This window comes from Trichomycterus rosablanca, chromosome 1 (genome assembly GCF_030014385.1).
Source record: "Trichomycterus rosablanca isolate fTriRos1 chromosome 1, fTriRos1.hap1, whole genome shotgun sequence".
NCBI lineage: Eukaryota > Metazoa > Chordata > Actinopteri > Siluriformes > Trichomycteridae > Trichomycterus > Trichomycterus rosablanca.
Genome location: NC_085988.1, coordinates 82,604,270 through 82,627,030, shown reverse-complemented (window position 1 = coordinate 82,627,030; position 22,761 = coordinate 82,604,270). Strand labels below are relative to the sequence as shown.

The window sequence follows — 22,761 nt, the reverse complement described above, 5'->3', positions numbered from 1 at the left end:
ACACACACACACTCACATAAGCTCTCACACACACGTAAGCACACACGTACACAAACACTCACATAAGCTCTCACACACACATGTACACACACACACTCACATAAGCTCTCACACACACATAAACACATGTGTACACACACACTCACATAAGCTCTCACACACACATACACACGTGTACACAAACACTCACATAAGCTCTCACACACACATAAACACACATGTACACACACACACTCACATAAGCTCTCACACACACGTAAGCACACACATGTACACAAACACTCACATAAGCTCTCACACACACATGTACACACACACACTCACATAAGCTCTCACACACACGTAAGCACACACGTACACAAACACTCACATAAGCTCTCACACACACATGTACACACACACACTCACATAAGCTCTCACACACACGTAAGCACACACGTGTACACACAAACACTCACATAAGCTCTCACACACACGTGTACACACACACACTCACATAAGCTCTCACACACACGTAAGCACACACACTCACATAAGCTCTCACACACACGTAAGCACACACACTCACATAAGCTCTCACACACACGTAAGCACACATGTACACAAACACTCACATAAGCTCTCACACACACGTGTACACACACACACATAAGCTCTCACACACACGTGTACACACAAACACTCACATAAGCTCTCACACACACGTGTACACACAAACACTCACATAAGCTCTCACACACACGTAAGCACACACGTACACACACTCACATAAGCTCTCACACACACATAAACACACGTGTACACACAAACACTCACATAAGCTCTCACACACACGTGTACACACACACTCACATAAGCTCTCACACACACATACACACGTGTACACACACTCACATAAGCTCTCACACACACATACACACGTGTACACACACTCACATAAGCTCTCACACACACATACACACGTGTACACACACTCACATAAGCTCTCACACACACATACACACACATACACACGTGTACACACACTCACATAAGCTCTCACACACACATACACACGTGTACACACACTCACATAAGCTCTCACACACACATACACACGTGTACACACACTCACATAAGCTCTCACACACACACATACACACGTGTACACACAAACACTCACATAAGCTCTCACACACACATGTACACACACACACTCACATAAGCTCTCACACACACATGTACACACACACACTCACATAAGATCTCACACACACGTAAGCACACACGTACACAAACACTCACATAAGCTCTCACACACACATACACACGTGTACACACACACTCACATAAGCTCTCACACACACGTGTACACACACACTCACATAAGCTCTCACACACACATGTACACACACACACTCACATAAGCTCTCACACACACATACACACGTGTACACACAAACACTCACATAAGCTCTCACACACACATGTACACACACACACTCACATAAGCTCTCACACACACATGTACACACACACACTCACATAAGCTCTCACACACACGTAAGCACACACGTACACACACACTCACATAAGCTCTCACACACACATAAACACACGTGTACACACACACTCACATAAGCTCTCACACACACGTAAGCACACACGTACACAAACACTCACATAAGCTCTCACACACACATACACACGTGTACACACACACTCACATAAGCTCTCACACACACATAAACACACGTGTACACACAAACACTCACATAAGCTCTCACACACACGTAAGCACACACACGTGTACACACACACTCACATAAGCTCTCACACACACAAACACACGTGTACACACAAACACTCACATAAGCTCTCACACACACGTAAGCACACACACGTGTACACACACACTCACATAAGCTCTCACACACACATAAACACACGTGTACACACACACTCACATAAGCTCTCACACACACATAAACACACGTGTACACACAAACACTCACATAAGCTCTCACACACACGTAAGCACACACACGTGTACACACACACTCACATAAGCTCTCACACACACATAAACACACGTGTACACAAACACTCACATAAGCTCTCACACACACATAAACACACGTGTACACACACACTCACATAAGCTCTCACACACACATACACACGTGTACACACACACTCACATAAGCTCTCACACACACATAAACACACGTGTACACACAAACACTCACATAAGCTCTCACACACACGTAAGCACACACACGTGTACACACACACTCACATAAGCTCTCACACACACATAAACACACGTGTACACACAAACACTCACATAAGCTCTCACACACACATAAACACACGTGTACACACAAACACTCACATAAGCTCTCACACACACATAAACACACGTGTACACACACACTCACATAAGCTCTCACACACACATACACACGTGTACACAAACACTCACATAAGCTCTCACACACACATAAACACACATGTACACACACACACTCACATAAGCTCTCACACACACATAAGCACACACATGTACACAAACACTCACATAAGCTCTCACACACACATGTACACACACACACTCACATAAGCTCTCACACACACGTAAGCACACACATGTACACAAACACTCACATAAGCTCTCACACACACATGTACACACACACACTCACATAAGCTCTCACACACACGTAAGCACACACGTGTACACACAAACACTCACATAAGCTCTCACACACACGTGTACACACACACACTCACATAAGCTCTCACACACACGTAAGCACACACACTCACATAAGCTCTCACACACACGTAAGCACACACACTCACATAAGCTCTCACACACACGTAAGCACACACATGTACACAAACACTCACATAAGCTCTCACACATATGTACACACACTCACATAAGCTCTCACACACACGTAAGCACACATGTACACAAACACTCACATAAGCTCTCACACACACGTGTACACACACACACATAAGCTCTCACACACACGTGTACACACAAACACTCACATAAGCTCTCACACACACGTGTACACACAAACACTCACATAAGCTCTCACACACACATACACACGTGTACACACAAACACTCACATAAGCTCTCACACACACATACACACGTGTACACACAAACACTCACATAAGCTCTCACACACACGTAAGCACACACACGTGTACACACACACTCACATAAGCTCTCACACACACATAAACACACGTGTACACACACACTCACATAAGCTCTCACACACACATAAACACACGTGTACACACAAACACTCACATAAGCTCTCACACACACATAAACACACGTGTACACACACACTCACATAAGCTCTCACACACACATAAACACACGTGTACACACACACTCACATAAGCTCTCACACACACATACACACGTGTACACACACACTCACATAAGCTCTCACACACACATAAACACACGTGTACACACAAACACTCACATAAGCTCTCACACACACGTAAGCACACACACGTGTACACACACACTCACATAAGCTCTCACACACACATAAACACACGTGTACACAAACACTCACATAAGCTCTCACACACACATAAACACACGTGTACACACACACTCACATAAGCTCTCACACACACATACACACGTGTACACACACACTCACATAAGCTCTCACACACACATAAACACACGTGTACACACAAACACTCACATAAGCTCTCACACACACGTAAGCACACACACGTGTACACACACACTCACATAAGCTCTCACACACACATAAACACACGTGTACACACAAACACTCACATAAGCTCTCACACACACATAAACACACGTGTACACACACACTCACATAAGCTCTCACACACACATACACACGTGTACACAAACACTCACATAAGCTCTCACACACACATAAACACACATGTACACACACACACTCACATAAGCTCTCACACACACATAAGCACACACATGTACACAAACACTCACATAAGCTCTCACACACACATGTACACACACACACTCACATAAGCTCTCACACACACGTAAGCACACACATGTACACAAACACTCACATAAGCTCTCACACACACATGTACACACACACACTCACATAAGCTCTCACACACACGTAAGCACACACGTACACAAACACTCACATAAGCTCTCACACACACATGTACACACACACACTCACATAAGCTCTCACACACACATAAACACATGTGTACACACACACTCACATAAGCTCTCACACACACATACACACGTGTACACAAACACTCACATAAGCTCTCACACACACATAAACACACATGTACACACACACACTCACATAAGCTCTCACACACACGTAAGCACACACATGTACACAAACACTCACATAAGCTCTCACACACACATGTACACACACACACTCACATAAGCTCTCACACACACGTAAGCACACACGTGTACACACAAACACTCACATAAGCTCTCACACACACGTGTACACACACACACTCACATAAGCTCTCACACACACGTAAGCACACACACTCACATAAGCTCTCACACACACGTAAGCACACACACTCACATAAGCTCTCACACACACGTAAGCACACATGTACACAAACACTCACATAAGCTCTCACACACACGTGTACACACACACACATAAGCTCTCACACACACGTGTACACACAAACACTCACATAAGCTCTCACACACACGTGTACACACAAACACTCACATAAGCTCTCACACACACGTAAGCACACACGTACACACACTCACATAAGCTCTCACACACACATAAACACACGTGTACACACAAACACTCACATAAGCTCTCACACACACGTGTACACACACACTCACATAAGCTCTCACACACACATACACACGTGTACACACACTCACATAAGCTCTCACACACACATACACACGTGTACACACACTCACATAAGCTCTCACACACACATACACACGTGTACACACACTCACATAAGCTCTCACACACACATACACACACATACACACGTGTACACACACTCACATAAGCTCTCACACACACATACACACGTGTACACACACTCACATAAGCTCTCACACACACATACACACGTGTACACACACTCACATAAGCTCTCACACACACATACACACGTGTACACACACTCACATAAGCTCTCACACACACACATACACACGTGTACACACAAACACTCACATAAGCTCTCACACACACATGTACACACACACACTCACATAAGCTCTCACACACACATGTACACACACACACTCACATAAGATCTCACACACACGTAAGCACACACGTACACAAACACTCACATAAGCTCTCACACACACATACACACGTGTACACACACACTCACATAAGCTCTCACACACACGTGTACACACACACTCACATAAGCTCTCACACACACATGTACACACACACACTCACATAAGCTCTCACACACACATACACACGTGTACACACAAACACTCACATAAGCTCTCACACACACATGTACACACACACACTCACATAAGCTCTCACACACACATGTACACACACACACTCACATAAGCTCTCACACACACGTAAGCACACACGTACACAAACACTCACATAAGCTCTCACACACACATACACACGTGTACACACACACTCACATAAGCTCTCACACACACGTGTACACACACACTCACATAAGCTCTCACACACACATGTACACACACACACTCACATAAGCTCTCACACACACATACACACGTGTACACACAAACACTCACATAAGCTCTCACACACACATGTACACACACACACTCACATAAGCTCTCACACACACATGTACACACACACACTCACATAAGCTCTCACACACACGTAAGCACACACGTACACACACACTCACATAAGCTCTCACACACACATAAACACACGTGTACACACACACTCACATAAGCTCTCACACACACGTAAGCACACACGTACACAAACACTCACATAAGCTCTCACACACACATACACACGTGTACACACACACTCACATAAGCTCTCACACACACATAAACACACGTGTACACACAAACACTCACATAAGCTCTCACACACACGTAAGCACACACACGTGTACACACACACTCACATAAGCTCTCACACACACATAAACACACGTGTACACACAAACACTCACATAAGCTCTCACACACACGTAAGCACACACACGTGTACACACACACTCACATAAGCTCTCACACACACATAAACACACGTGTACACACACACTCACATAAGCTCTCACACACACATAAACACACGTGTACACACAAACACTCACATAAGCTCTCACACACACGTAAGCACACACACGTGTACACACACACTCACATAAGCTCTCACACACACATAAACACACGTGTACACAAACACTCACATAAGCTCTCACACACACATAAACACACGTGTACACACACACTCACATAAGCTCTCACACACACATACACACGTGTACACACACACTCACATAAGCTCTCACACACACATAAACACACGTGTACACACAAACACTCACATAAGCTCTCACACACACGTAAGCACACACACGTGTACACACACACTCACATAAGCTCTCACACACACATAAACACACGTGTACACACAAACACTCACATAAGCTCTCACACACACGTAAGCACACACACGTGTACACACACACTCACATAAGCTCTCACACACACATAAACACACGTGTACACACAAACACTCACATAAGCTCTCACACACACATAAACACACGTGTACACACAAACACTCACATAAGCTCTCACACACACATAAACACACGTGTACACACACACTCACATAAGCTCTCACACACACATACACACGTGTACACAAACACTCACATAAGCTCTCACACACACATAAACACACATGTACACACACACACTCACATAAGCTCTCACACACACATAAGCACACACATGTACACAAACACTCACATAAGCTCTCACACACACATGTACACACACACACTCACATAAGCTCTCACACACACGTAAGCACACACATGTACACAAACACTCACATAAGCTCTCACACACACATGTACACACACACACTCACATAAGCTCTCACACACACGTGTACACACACACACTCACATAAGCTCTCACACACACGTAAGCACACACACTCACATAAGCTCTCACACACACGTAAGCACACACATGTACACAAACACTCACATAAGCTCTCACACATATGTACACACACTCACATAAGCTCTCACACACACGTAAGCACACATGTACACAAACTCACATAAGCTCTCACACACACGTGTACACACACACACATAAGCTCTCACACACACGTGTACACACAAACACTCACATAAGCTCTCACACACACGTGTACACACAAACACTCACATAAGCTCTCACACACACGTAAGCACACACGTACACACACTCACATAAGCTCTCACACACACATAAACACACGTGTACACACAAACACTCACATAAGCTCTCACACACACGTGTACACACACACTCACATAAGCTCTCACACACACATACACACGTGTACACACACTCACATAAGCTCTCACACACACATACACACGTGTACACACACTCACATAAGCTCTCACACACACATACACACGTGTACACACACTCACATAAGCTCTCACACACACATACACACGTGTACACACACTCACATAAGCTCTCACACACACACATACACACGTGTACACACAAACACTCACATAAGCTCTCACACACACATAAACACACGTGTACACACAAACACTCACATAAGCTCTCACACACACATAAACACACGTGTACACACAAACACTCACATAAGCTCTCACACACACATACACACGTGTACACACAAACACTCACATAAGCTCTCACACACACATAAACACACGTGTACACAAACACTCACATAAGCTCTCACACACACATACACACGTGTACACACACTCACATAAGCTCTCACACACACATACACACGTGTACACACACTCACATAAGCTCTCACACACACATAAACACACGTGTACACACAAACACTCACATAAGCTCTCACACACACATACACACGTGTACACACACACTCACATAAGCTCTCACACACACATACACACGTGTACACACACTCACATAAGCTCTCACACACACATACACACGTGTACAAACACTCACATAAGCTCTCACACACACATACACACGTGTACACACACTCACATAAGCTCTCACACACACATACACACGTGTACACACACACTCACATAAGCTCTCACACACACATACACACGTGTACACACACTCACATAAGCTCTCACACACACATACACACGTGTACAAACACTCACATAAGCTCTCACACACACATACACACGTGTACACACACACTCACATAAGCTCTCACACACACATACACACGTGTACACAAACACTCACATAAGCTCTCACACACACATACACACGTGTACACACACTCACATAAGCTCTCACACACACATACACACGTGTACACACACTCACAAGCTCTCACACACACATACACACGTGTACACACACACTCACATAAGCTCTCACACACACATACACACGTGTACACACACACTCACATAAGCTCTCACACACACATACACACGTGTACACACACTCACATAAGCTCTCACACACACATACACACGTGTACACACACTCACATAAGCTCTCACACACACATACACACGTGTACACACACACTCACATAAGCTCTCACACACACATACACACGTGTACACACAAACACTCACATAAGCTCTCACACACACATACACACGTGTACACACAAACACTCACATAAGCTCTCACACACACGTGTACACACACACTCACATAAGCTCTCACACACACATACACACGTGTACACACACTCACATAAGCTCTCACACACACATACACACGTGTACACACACACTCACATAAGCTCTCACACACACATACACACGTGTACACACACTCACATAAGCTCTCACACACACATACACACGTGTACACACACTCACATAAGCTCTCACACACACATACACACACATACACACGTGTACACACACTCACATAAGCTCTCACACACACATACACACGTGTACACACACACTCACATAAGCTCTCACACACACATACACACGTGTACACACACACTCACATAAGCTCTCACACACACATACACACGTGTACACACACACTCACATAAGCTCTCACACACACATACACACGTGTACACACACACTCACATAAGCTCTCACACACACATACACACGTGTACACACACACTCACATAAGCTCTCACACACACACACACGTGTACACACAAACACTCACATAAGCTATCACACACACGTGTACACACACACTCACATAAGCTCTCACACACACATACACACGTGTACACACACACTCACATAAGCTCTCACACACACATACACACGTGTACACACACACTCACATAAGCTCTCACACACATACACACGTGTACACACAAACACTCACATAAGCTCTCACACACACGTAAGCACACACACGTGTACACACACACTCACATAAGCTCTCACACACATAAGCACACACACATGTACACACACTCACATAAGCTCTCACACACACGTAAGCATGTAAGCACACAGGTGTACACACACTCACATAAGCTCTCACACACATGTACACACACACACATAAGCTCTCACAAACACGCAAGCACGCACGTCCACACACACACAAGCACACATGTACACACACACACAAGCACACATGTACACACACACATAAGCACACATGTACACACACAAGCACACATGTACACACACACATAAGCACACATGTACACACACACATAAGCACACATGTACACACACACATAAGCACACATGTACACACACACATGTACACACACACATAAGCACACATGCACACACACACATAAGCACACATGTACACACACACATAAGCACACATGTACACACACACATAAGCACACATGTACACACACACGTAAGTACACACATGTACACACACACACAAGCACACATGTACACACACACATAAGCACACATGTACACACACACACAAGCACACATGTACACACACACATAAGCACACATGTACACACACACATAAGCACACATGTACACACACACATAAGCACACATGTACACACACACAAGCTCTCACAAACACGTAAGCACACAAGCACACACACATGTAAGCACACACATGTACACACACACACACACACACACAAGCTCTTACACAAACACGTGAGCACACACGTGTACACACACACACGCACCCTCACTGACATACGCATGCACGCACACACACACACAGAATGAGGACTTAATTATGATCATAGGCAGGTGCACAGGAGGAACACAATAGTGCCAAATTACATCAGATATGCAATTTACAACAATAAAGCTGAAGAATAAAGCCCTTCCTGTCGACACACCCATGCACACACACACACACACGTTTCCTGCCTGGCATGGTGGTGGAAGAGTAAGAATGAGGGAGCCATAACAAAGCAGTCTAAATTGGCCCCCCACAACACACACACACACACACACACACAGTTACCTGTAAGCTGCCTACATGTATTCTGAGGGGTGTGTGTGGGGGGGTAAACTGGTGTTACACTGGGACTATTGATGGGTGTGTGCAGCAGAAGGTGCGTGTGTGTGTGTGGACCTGGTCACATGACCCAAAGCCTGAAACACACACCTGCACGCAGACATGCAGTCTCTGACCACACAGAGCGTTTCTCACGTGAGTGTGTGTGTGTGTGTGTGCGGCTTACATTTTGTCCTGTCCGGCTCCCACTCTGAGCGTCAGTCTGGGTATGACGGGCGACTGCGGCACCACGGGAGCGTCAACCTGCGGGAGAGACTGAGAGAGAGAGAGAGAGAGAGACAGAGTTACACTGTGTATCAATCTATAAAACCTTCATAAAGCATTCATTTAGATGGGTTTGATGTGACCACATGAATGCTTGGACCTCAGGTGGTTCTCAGATCTAACAATCATGACAAATCTTCTCCCGGCATAACGTGACAGTTTGGGGTTTCTTCCTGACCTTGGCAGTAGACCACTGTTCCATGTGCTTTTCAATAGGTGAAGTGAAACTACTTTAATTCACTCCTCCAGCTGAAGCAGCCTTTATCTCTTCTAAGGTGGCTTTTTAGGAAGATACTGGATTGTGTATGTGGTCATTTCGGCCTAAAAGAGGTCAGGCACTCATGTTGAAGGTTCCAATTCATTCCAACAGTGTCTAACAGGATTAAACAAACCTGCGTTGTGCACATAAGCACGATCATGCTCAAACTTTTGCCTCAAAATAAAAGTAGCTAGAACTGAACATAATAAGTAAAAAGTTTCTACATATTTTTGGCTGTATGGTGTTCACAGAGCTGGGCAATGTTAGTAAAACCTGTGCTTTTCTTTCTCCATGATCAGTGAAATAATTCAGCTCAGACTGGAGACCACTGTTCAATGTAATTATTAAAGGGTTCAATCAAACTGGGATTTACTAAATATGGGTAGAAAAAAAGTCATGGCTGTATTTGAACAGAACCAACAGGATATTGGAATGCAGTAGCACTAATGCCACTTCAATAGTCAATCCTTCTACTGTAGTAGGCCACCAAATCTCATCTGTGCTAGTCACCAGTCGGGAACCGAGGGAAGAGATCTCTGTCAGGTGAAAAGAAGTAGTTGGCAAACAAAAGCGTGGCAGTCTGTGGCTATCCTTGGTCAGGGTGAGGGTTTGCAGCGGCGGAGGAATTTACAGTTGGGAACTCTGCTCATTTTGGCACCAATTATATAAAACAATCAAGTGTGGGTGCCTGGGTGTAAATCTGGCCTCAGATGACTGTCCACCAGAAGTTTTGTCCAACTCCCAAAAAATACGCCTTTGGGTGGATTGTCTGCTGTAAATTGGCTCTTGATATGGTAAGTTGTTCAGGGTGTACCCAAGCCTTGTGTCCAAACAGGCTCTGAACCAGCGCAAGTCAAGTCAAATTAATTTGTATAGCACTTTTTACAATGGACATTCTCTCAAAGCAACTTTACTGCATCCAGGACCAACAGACCAAAAACCCCCCCGTCGAGCAAGCCGAGGGTGTGAATGAATCTTTTTCATAGTTCATATTAAATCAACTTTAGTTGCTTGATTGGTGAAAAAATATCATCCTAGGTTCTTTAAGCTCAGCAGTTCAGAAGCTGAAACGAAACCAGCTCGGATTGCGTTTTGCATAAGAAAATGTAAGTGTGACACTGGGGGGGGGGGGGGGGGGGGGGGGCCTTTACTTCCTGGAAGTGAGCTCGAATGGTCAAGAGTGGCAAGTGGACAAAAAACTGAAACAGGGCGCACAGATAAAATTAGGGCTGCAACCAGCCCCGGTTCTGGACTGCTTTGCTTGGGGGGGCAAAGACACAATTTGGGGGGGCAATGCCCCCCTCAGCCCCCCCTAGCCCCGGTTCTGGACTGCTTTGCTTGGGGGGGCAAAGACACAATTTGGGGGGGCAATGCCCCCCTCAGCCCCCCCCTAGCGCCGGCCCTGGCTGCAACTATCGATTAATTTTGTAATCGAGTATTCTATCAATTATTCCAGCGATTAATCGAGTAATCGGATAAGAAATACTTTTGCTTTAATAAAGAGCAAAATAAATACGTATAAGATCAAATAAGACGCGTCTCTTAAAACAAACTGCAGGTTTTAATTCCTTGTGTACAGGACAGTTTAAAGAGAACATTTTAATATGCAAAAACAAAACATCAAAAATAAATCAAATACTTTTAAAATGTAAACAGGCAACCTGAAACTAAGGCATAAATAATAATAAGCAATAATACATAAACATAAGCCTCTAATTTGTGCAACTTTTAGAACTAAAGGTTTCAGCTACAGCTCACGCAGAACATAAAGCTTTAATATTTTTAAACTTATTCTAAAACCTTCTGTGGTTTTCTCTGTCCAGTCTCCTCTGTTCTCCACTCGCTTTTTCTCTCTCTCTCTCTCCATTTTGCAGTCCGCGCTATTAAATCTCGGCTGCGTCCTAAATCGCACTTTCATACTGAACCGTACGCAGGTCCAAAAAACGTAGTATTCATTAAACTGTACATGAAAAGTACCTGGTGTAAGTCCTGTTAAGTACCGTTTAAGTCTGAGATTTCGGATGCAGCCCTCGGCTTCTTCGCGTCACCTGACCACCGCGTGAACGCGTCGTGCAAAAGTGCGAAACATCGTGAGCTGTATATAGTCGTATGGATTAAACGATGCCTCAATGCGATAAATCTGAATCGATGATTTTTAGTAATCGAGTTTCTGGAGGAATCGTTTCAGCCCTAGATAAAGTACATGAATGATGGAGAGGGTGAAGATGACAGACAGGATGAAGGAGTAGATGTAGAGATGGGATGTGGGGAGCTGTGGCCGTAGGGAGGACGGGTGGTTGGTTTTGGTTTGCCCGTGATTCACAGTGAGCTGTTCGCTTTGTGCTGATGTGTGGGGGAACCCCCGCTGCGCCGCTAATCGTTTAGCACAGAAACATCTTTTCTCTTTTTAAGGTTTTTGTTTTCGCCGTCTGTGCATATTTATAACAAAAAAACCCTTTGTGTGTATCAAAGCTTCTCTTTTTATCTGCATCTGCATTCATGCTTTTTTCGATTGGTCCTTTCTACTGAAGAACGTGAGGATCAGCTGGATTTGGGAGAACGTCTGGCAGGTTGCATCATTTTGAGAGAATGGAAGCGGGTGTGTTAGATTCACAAACACACGCCTGCTGTGCAATATTAATCTTTGACACACGTTAGCGCATTTCCACTAGAAATGAGACCCTACGGGAACTGGTAAAAATTGCAGTTCTGCTTTATTTATTTCCATCCAGTCCTAGTAATATTAAAACGTCATTATTGCATGGATTTATATAGATGCTAATACTGTTTATTGGCTTAGGAACTTTTGCACTGTACCAATTTGGGTATATCCAACTCCTCTGGACCTTGGCGCCCCCTGCTGCTGCCTTTTTCTCTATGTATTGATGCATTTTCTTCCTTTTTCTCCCAATGCAGCGTAGGGATCCCGATTGCGTGCTAGGAGGGTATTTTTGTTTTCCCCACGCCCCCTTGGACACGTGCGCAGTCCACCCACCCCTTCTTTTTCGCCTGCGTCTCGATGGATTCGCACATAAGGCTCCTCACTGACTGGCAAAAATGCAAATGATTATTAAACTTTTTACTAGTGCTCACAGTATTTAGTTAATGGTTGAGCAGACCATTGGAAGGGTTAAGGTAATGGCACAGTAATCGGAATGCTGTTGGTTCAAGCCAAGTTGCCACTGCTGGGTCCCTGAGCAAGGCCCTTGAACTTCAACTGCTTGCATTGTATTAAATCACAGAAAGGAGCTAAATGACAGGCATAAATACAATGATTATCAAGTGATGTTTGCAAATTTGCACTGCACCGGTCAAAACAAATTTAATCCCTGCTTTCTTCTTTCATAAGCATTTGACACACTGTCCCAACTTTTTTGGATTTGCATATCAACGCTCATAAATAAACCAACCTAATACAGATCAACTGCAGATTACGGTCTGTAGGCACCCAGCTTTCCCCACACGTGTACACCTACACTTAAACACACACGTGTTGGCCTCCCAGAGGAAGCGCTTGAGGACCTGTACCTGCACGATAAGGCCTGTGTGTGGGTGTGTAGCACGTTCAGGGTCACCCACAGCGGCAGGTTCAGATAGTGCTATCTGCTTATGTTAATTAGTCTTTAAGTGGCTCGCAATGTCTTTTCCCCGCAAAAGCGCCTCGTCCTATTTAACCCGCCCTGTATCGCGATGAGCCCCGGTTCTTCAAACGTTCTCTATTTGGTGGGAGCACACGCCCAAGCGGACACACCCGAGGGGTGTTAGCTACAGCATTAATCACCTCTCAAATAGAGACTGAACCTCAATCATCTGTCTCCCATGAGAAACATACACCGATCAGCCATAACATTAAAACCACCTCCTTGTTCCTACACTCACTGTCCATGTTATCAGCTCCACTTACCATATAGAAGCACTTTGTAGTTCTACAATTACTGACTGTAGTCCATCTGTTTCTCCGCATGCTTTGTTAGCCCCCTTTCACCCTGTTCTTCAATGGTCAGGACCCCCACAGGACCACTACAGAGCAGGTATTATTTAGGTGGTGGATCATTCTCAGCACTGCAGTGACACTGACATGGTGGTGGTGTGTTAGTGTGTGTTGTGCTGGTATGTGTAATTCAGACACAGCAGCCCTCACTGTCACTGCTGGACTGAGAATAGTCCACCAACCAAAATATCCAGCAAACAGCGCCCCGTGGGCAGCGTCCTGTGACCACTGGTCTAGAAGATGACCGACTCAAACCGCAGCAATAGATGAGCGATCGTCTCTGACTTTACATCTACAAGGTGGACCGACTAGATAGGAGTGTCTAATAGAGTGGACAGTGAGTGGACGCGGTGTTTAAAAACTCCACTCATACCAGCACAACACACACTAACACACCACCACCGTGTCAGTGTCACTGCAGTGCTGAGGATGATCCACCACCTAAATAATACCTGCTCTGTAGTGGTCCTGACCATTGAAGAACAGGGTGGATGGACTACAGTCAGTAATTGTAAAACTACAAAGTGCTTCTATATGGTAAGTGGAGCAGTGAGTGTAGAAACAAGGAGGTGGTTTTAATGTTATGGCTGATCGGTGTTTATTGGCAGAACTTTGAGCCACAGTAAAGAATTTCGGGAGCACAAACCGGCACGAGCTTTCGGCGGTGAAAAAGTCGAGGCGGTTCCACACCGCTCCACTGAGCAACGTTCATTTCTTGTCTGCGGCAGAAACTCTGTCTGTCTGTCGGAGCCGTGGCCTGGAGGTGGAGGTCCCGAGATAGCGGGTTCCTGTGTGGCCCCACGTCGGAGCCACTCATTGTGCCTGGATTTGTCCAGTTTTTATGTAAACGCAATACTCCTTTCACCTGAACTAATGCGAGCGCTGGCGTAAGCCCCTTACTGCTACGGACGGCATTTTTTCCGCTAATCTCTGCGGATTGAAGTCCCTTCCGCGCATACCTTCGGGGCGGCTACTGATAAACCGGCCTAACTCAACACCGCCGTGACTCGCGTTTCTCTTTGCCGCCGCTCTCGCTTTTCCGCCGGACGCCAGCAGAGCAGCCTTGCAAAAAATTAAAGCGATCAAGAGATTTAAGTGCAGGAGAGAGAGAGACGCAGGGGGGCCGGAGAGAGAAATCGCTTTCTGTATCCTATCTAGCGGTAGCGGCGTGAGACGAGAGAGAGAGAGAGAGAGAGAGAGAGAGAGAGAGGGTTCGAGTGAGGGGTGAATTATTGAAAGAGACAGAGAGAGAAATGGAACTCTACACTTAGCTGTGTAAATCAATCCTGAGAGATCTTATGTGATGTACATGCGTTATCGCCGCGCTGGACTGTGAAAAGACACCGCGGGACGAATCCGCTCGAGTGGAATTAACACAATCTTTCTTTTCTCTATCAGCCCCTCGCAAACACACACACACACACACACGGTGGGTGGACTGGGTAAACACAGACTCTGGGGTGTATTATGCCCTGTTTGATTTGCACACAGATTGGCAGCTCGGTGTGTCGTGTGTGCGCCGGACTTCAGAGACAAACGGAAAAGAAACGACGGAAAATGTAAATGTCACTCGGGCTCGAATCTACTCGGGAACCTGATTTCTTTGTGCCAGTCGCCTCAGGCTTCAAATACCAACTTTCCTTCTCATTGGGTGTGAATCACATTAACAACAAGATTCTAATCCAAGCTTCACTTCTAAATAATAATAATAATAATAATCATCATCACCTCATCTAAGGCATCCACATGTGTTCAGTACTAAGAAATTCTTTTTCTGCACATCCCAGCGTGTTTGGAAGCCGAGGTCAAAGCTCAGGGTCAGCCATAGTACGGCACCCCTGGAGCAGAGAGGATTAAAGGCCTTGCTCAAGGGTCCAACAGTGACAACCTTCCGATCGTCAGCCCAAAGCTCTATCAACTAGGCTACCAAGAGGAAAAATTTATCTTTAAGCACTACTGTATACAGTGTATCACAAAAGTGAGTACACCCCTCACATTTCTGCAAATATTTTATTATATCTTTTCATGGGACAACACTATAGACATGAAACTTGGATATAACTTAGAGTAGTCAGTGTACAACTTGTATAGCAGTGTAGATTTACTGTCTTCTGAAAATAACTCAACACACAGCCATTAATGTCTAAATAGCTGGCAATATAAGTGAGTACACCCCACAGTGAACATGTCCAAATTGTGCCCAAAGTGTCAATATTTTGTGTGACCACCATTATTATCCAGCACTGCCTTAACCCTCCTGGGCATGGAATTCACCAGAGCTGCACAGGTTGCTACTGGAATCCTCTTCCACTCCTCCATGATGACATCACGGAGCTGGTGGATGTTAGACACCTTGAACTCCTCCACCTTCCACTTGAGGATGCGCCACAGGTGCTCAATTGGGTTAAGTCCATCACCTTTACCTTCAGCTTCCTCAGCAAGGCAGTTGTCATCTTGGAGGTTGTGTTTGGGGTCGTTATCCTGTTGGAAAACTGCCATGAGGCCCAGTTTTCGAAGGGAGGGGATCATGCTCTGTTTCAGAATGTCACAGTACATGTTGGAATTCATGTTTCCCTCAATGAACTGCAGCTCCCCAGTGCCAGCAACACTCATGCAGCCCAAGACCATGATGCTACCACCACCATGCTTGACTGTAGGCAAGATACAGTTGTCTTGGTACTTCTCACCAGGGCGCCGCCACACATGCTGGACACCATCTGAGCCAAACAAGTTTATCTTGGTCTCGTCAGACCACAGGGCATTCCAGTAATCCATGTTCTTGGACTGCTTGTCTTCAGCAAACTGTTTGCGGGCTTTCTTGTGCGTCAGCTTCCTTCTGGGATGACGACCATGCAGACCGAGTTGATGCAGTGTGCGGCGTATGGTCTGAGCACTGACAGGCTGACCTCCCACGTCTTCAACCTCTGCAGCAATGCTGGCAGCACTCATGTGTCTATTTTTTAAAGCCAACCTCTGGATATGACGCCGAACACGTGGACTCAACTTCTTTGGTCGACCCTGGCGAAGCCTGTTCCGAGTGGAACCTGTCCTGGAAAACCGCTGTATGACCTTGGCCACCATGCTGTAGCTCAGTTTCAGGGTGTTAGCAATCTTCTTATAGCCCAGGCCATCTTTGTGGAGAGCAACAATTCTATTTCTCACATCCTCAGAGAGTTCTTTGCCATGAGGTGCCATGTTGAATATCCAGTGGCCAGTATGAGAGAATTGTACCCAAAACACCAAATTTAACAGCCCTGCTCCCCATTTACACCTGGGACCTTGACACATGACACCAGGAAGGGACAACGACACATTTGGGCACAATTTGGACATGTTCACTGTGGGGTGTACTCACTTATGTTGCCAGCTATTTAGACATTAATGGCTGTGTGTTGAGTTATTTTCAGAAGACAGTAAATCTACACTGCTATACAAGTTGTACACTGACTACTCTAAGTTATATCCAAGTTTTATATCTATAGTGTTGTCCCATGAAAAGATATAATGAAATATTTGCAGAAATGTGAGAGGTGTACTCACTTTTGTGATACACTGTATATATATATATTTAATATACTTTTCACGAGTTTGTATTCATAGACATAAACATGAGTATGTTTTGATACTAGGAGAATACTTGAAATCACTAAATGTAGACTGGTAACTGTTGCATAAAAATAAATCAGGTTTTAGATTTTCATGCTGTTAAAAATAAATTTGAACAGCTTAGAAAAGTTTCATTTCTAAAATTTTAGTACAGCGGTACCTTGAAACTCGACGTCAGTCGGTTCTGGGAGTGATGTTGAGTTTAAAAGGCGTTGAGTTTCAAGGTATTTTTTCCGCATAAGAATGTTTGGGAAACCTGTTAATGCGTTCCATGGTCCCGGATACACGTGGAGCTTTCAGACTGGATTTGATGGTTATTCCACACTAATGCAGATTCGTCTCATATTCGCTAAAGCAATAAGCCACGAGAGGCCGTGCGTTACTGTGATTTTAGCACGGGGATGACGTTTTTGAGACCTAAAACTTCTTTCCCCGTGCTAAAATCATAACAGTAACGCACGGTCTCGAGTGGCTTATTGCTTTTATAAAACGGCGGTCAACATAAAATATAATAAATACAACAATGTTTAATTCATAAATGTATTTATTGTGTATAAACTTACAATAAAGCATTCTTCCGCGACGCAAAATAGTTCGATTAACAGTGTTGCTAGGCAACATGAGGGCGAAAATAACATTAACTTTTTCTATTCAGTGGCGTATTAATATGGAATGATGTGAGGTGGTCATAGGTGTGCGTTTATCGGGGATTTTACAACGGCTTCGAACGCGGCTCAGCCAATCAGATTTTAGGACCGGAACTATCCGTTTTATAAATGACATTTTACTGCACCGCTCAAGCCGAGCGCTGAGCAAAGCAGCAGTCGCACAAACGTCGAGTTTAAGGTACAAATTTCTCGTCGAAGGGTGTTGAGTTTAGGAGATGTTGAGTTTCAAAGTACCACTATACAAGCGTTTAGACAAATGAAACTACGATCAGATGAAGCGAAAACACAACACTAAGGCACCGCTCACATCTTTATTTTGTTTTAGTGTTTTTATTCGATTTGTTTGTATGCATGTTATTTTCCTTGTGGAATGTTTGCACAGTTGAGTGGTTATTTTAATTTGATATTATTGCGCAGCACTTTGGCCGACACTCGTTGTCTTTTAAATGTGCTATAGAAATAAAGGTAACCTGACTTGACTTGTGCTTCTTTTAATGTCGGGCTGGGCGTATGTTGCTTTGGACAAAAGTGGTCACTGATGCTGTAAAAAATAAACTAATTTTAACAGGCACATAAACACGAAATGAACTTGTACACGAACACCCCCTTTGTGGAGGCTTTACGTTACACCTTGTAAACCACAGTGAAACCAGATTACTATTTTATATTACCAGTATATTCCGTTTCGATGCAGTGCTTGTGCTGCCGGGGTCGCAGTAAGAATCATAAACGACTGCTTACAATTCTAGCAATTCAGGGTTAAGGGTCCAACAGTGGCAACCTGACAGTGTAGCTTGATCCAGCAACCTTCTGACTGAGCTGCCACTGATATGGGTCTGCTTCTCTGTAAACGTACTGGAGCTTCACACCTCAACATGACATGATACAGGACACAAACTAAATCTGGTCGTCCCTTAAGCACAGCAATCTAAAATACTGTCAGGTTAGAATTTTAGCTGTGCTGTTGATCAATCTTAGCGTCAACCTTGGTGTGATAAGTGCATCCAACCACTACACCACCCGAGTGCCCCAACACCAGGTACTTCCTTTAACAGTACTGAGCTCAGAGTGATGGCAAAGCCTGAGGCCAGTCTCGTCCTGTCAATCAGTTATAACTGTGTATGATAGTGCAGTGGTCTAACGCACAAGCCCACCACTGAGATCAGAGTAGTAATCTCAGCTGTGCTATCAACCGGCCAGGCAACTACACAGTCACGACTGGCTGTGTTTCAGTAGGGCAAATAAATGGTCAGAGCTCAAGGTCAGCCTGGAGCCCAGAGGATTAAAGGCCTTGCTCAAGGGTCCAACAGTAACTGCATGGCAGAGCCGGGATTTAAATCCACAGCCTTCCGATCGACAGCCCAAAGCTCTATCGACCAGGCTACCACTGTCCCGTAAGAGGAAAATTGCATTTTTTAAGCACTTCTATTATTTTTTAGTATTTTAATATACTTAAAAAAATAATAATCACTTTAGTTTTACACACATACGAGTATATTTCATGTTTAAGTATTCATAGGGTGTGTCTGAAAACCTAGCGAGCTGCCTTGATGTATTACTGTATTACATATGCAGCTGCCTCAGTCGAGAGGATTCTAATAAGTCATAAGGCGGATTATTCGAACGCGCTACTTAGACAGCGGTTCCATCGGGTTTTCGGTAGCTAAGCTAACACAGTTAGCCTCATGCCATTCAAATCAATGGGATGGGGTGGCACAACGCGCTAGCATGTCAACTAACATCTCCCTCCTTGTACCGAAAACGGTTACATTCACTGACGAGCCCGAATATGCAAATACTTGTGCAAGTTTATACAAGTTGAAAATCAATAATGGCGCCCAGGTGGCGCAGCGGGATATTTCCGCTTGTACACCGGCACCGAGTTTCTGAACTCCTCGGTTTGGCCACCGGTCGGCTGGGCGCCATCTGGCGGGCATAATTGGCAGTGCCTGCAGCGGATACTAATCGGCCATCGTATCTGCAGGGTGGGGGCCGGGCAGAAGAGACGCCTGTGCAGAATGCAGGGGCGAGAGGAGGAGGGCTGTGCACGTGTCGGAAGAGGCGTGTACGGCGACGTGCTCTCCTCGGATGCAATCTGGCATCTCTCAGCAGCGGAAGACTAAACTGAGTCGCTAAATCGTGAGGAAAATTAGGAGAAAATGCATTAAAAAAAATAATAATAATAATTTATTTACATTTGAAAATAACTCTGTTCGTTTCTCTGCACCGTTCGCCATATTTTTGGTGTTTCTGTGAGAAAAGTGCCGCACTGAATGCTGGGATTGCCTTCACTGCTAAGGCAGCATCGGATGCTCACTCGTCCTTGAGTCTAAATACCATTGAGATTTTAAGATACCTTACGAGTGAGAATATTAAGGCGTCTAGGATTTGGAACAGCCTCCTTATGGGGAAGCGCATGTAGGATGATGTAAAATGCGTCTATGTAGAGAGATCACTAGGTTTTCGAACACACCCATAGGCATGAACAAGAGTACGTTTTGATAGCCAACTGGTTATAACTAGAGATGTACCGATCGGGGTTTTTGGCACCGATTCTGATCTCCTTTCAGGGATATCGGCCGATAGCCGATTCTAACTGACCATACACACACGCAGGTTTAATGTTATCCAGTTCAGTCTTAAAAAACCTTAAAAAGAGCCTCACAGTGAAGATAAACCGGAGCAGCGCGTGTGTGTGTGTGTGTGTGTGTTTGTGTGTGTGTTTGTGCCTTTAAGCCTTTAAGAGAAATGATCTGTTCACTGTATCGCTTAAAGTGATTCACGAGTCGATTCATTTTATGTGAAGCGTAAGTTTCTCTTCTCAGTTATCTCTCCGTGTTTACTGTTATTAATTAAATGTCGTGGTTTTAAATAAACACCAGCTAGTACAGAACATTTTGTGTGACTCTCTTACATTAAAAAGCTTCATTAAACTGCTGTTACCACAGATCTGTAACCGAGTCAGACTCGTTCCGTCTAATGCCTAGTTCACACTACACGATTTTTGCCCTGATTTTCGCTCGGCGGCCGGTCGGCGGTTGATTTTCCGGGTCGGGAGCAACTCGGCGTTTGCTCGGCGATCAAAACTCGGCTCTCAGTCGCTAAGTGTGAACTATCCAACAACTCGACCCGACCGGCTCGCCGACCGCTCGGCGACCGGATCGAGTTTTCTGGCACGCCAGATATCTGATCTCAGACGTGCGACTGGGAATGAGTGACATGTCGAACAGCCAATGAGAACGCA

At 44.8% G+C, this 22,761-nt stretch overlaps 1 protein-coding gene across 1 annotated transcript in view; it reads right to left on the bottom strand.

The window, feature by feature from the left end:
• taf3 (TAF3 RNA polymerase II, TATA box binding protein (TBP)-associated facto) overlaps positions 1-22,761 on the bottom strand; it is a 105,415-nt gene that overhangs the window by 10,759 nt on the left and 71,895 nt on the right. The window contains exon 4 of the mRNA XM_062996776.1: positions 10,896-10,984. Within this exon, the coding sequence (XP_062852846.1) occupies positions 10,896-10,984 (89 nt within the window). The remainder of the gene's footprint in view (positions 1-10,895; positions 10,985-22,761) is intronic.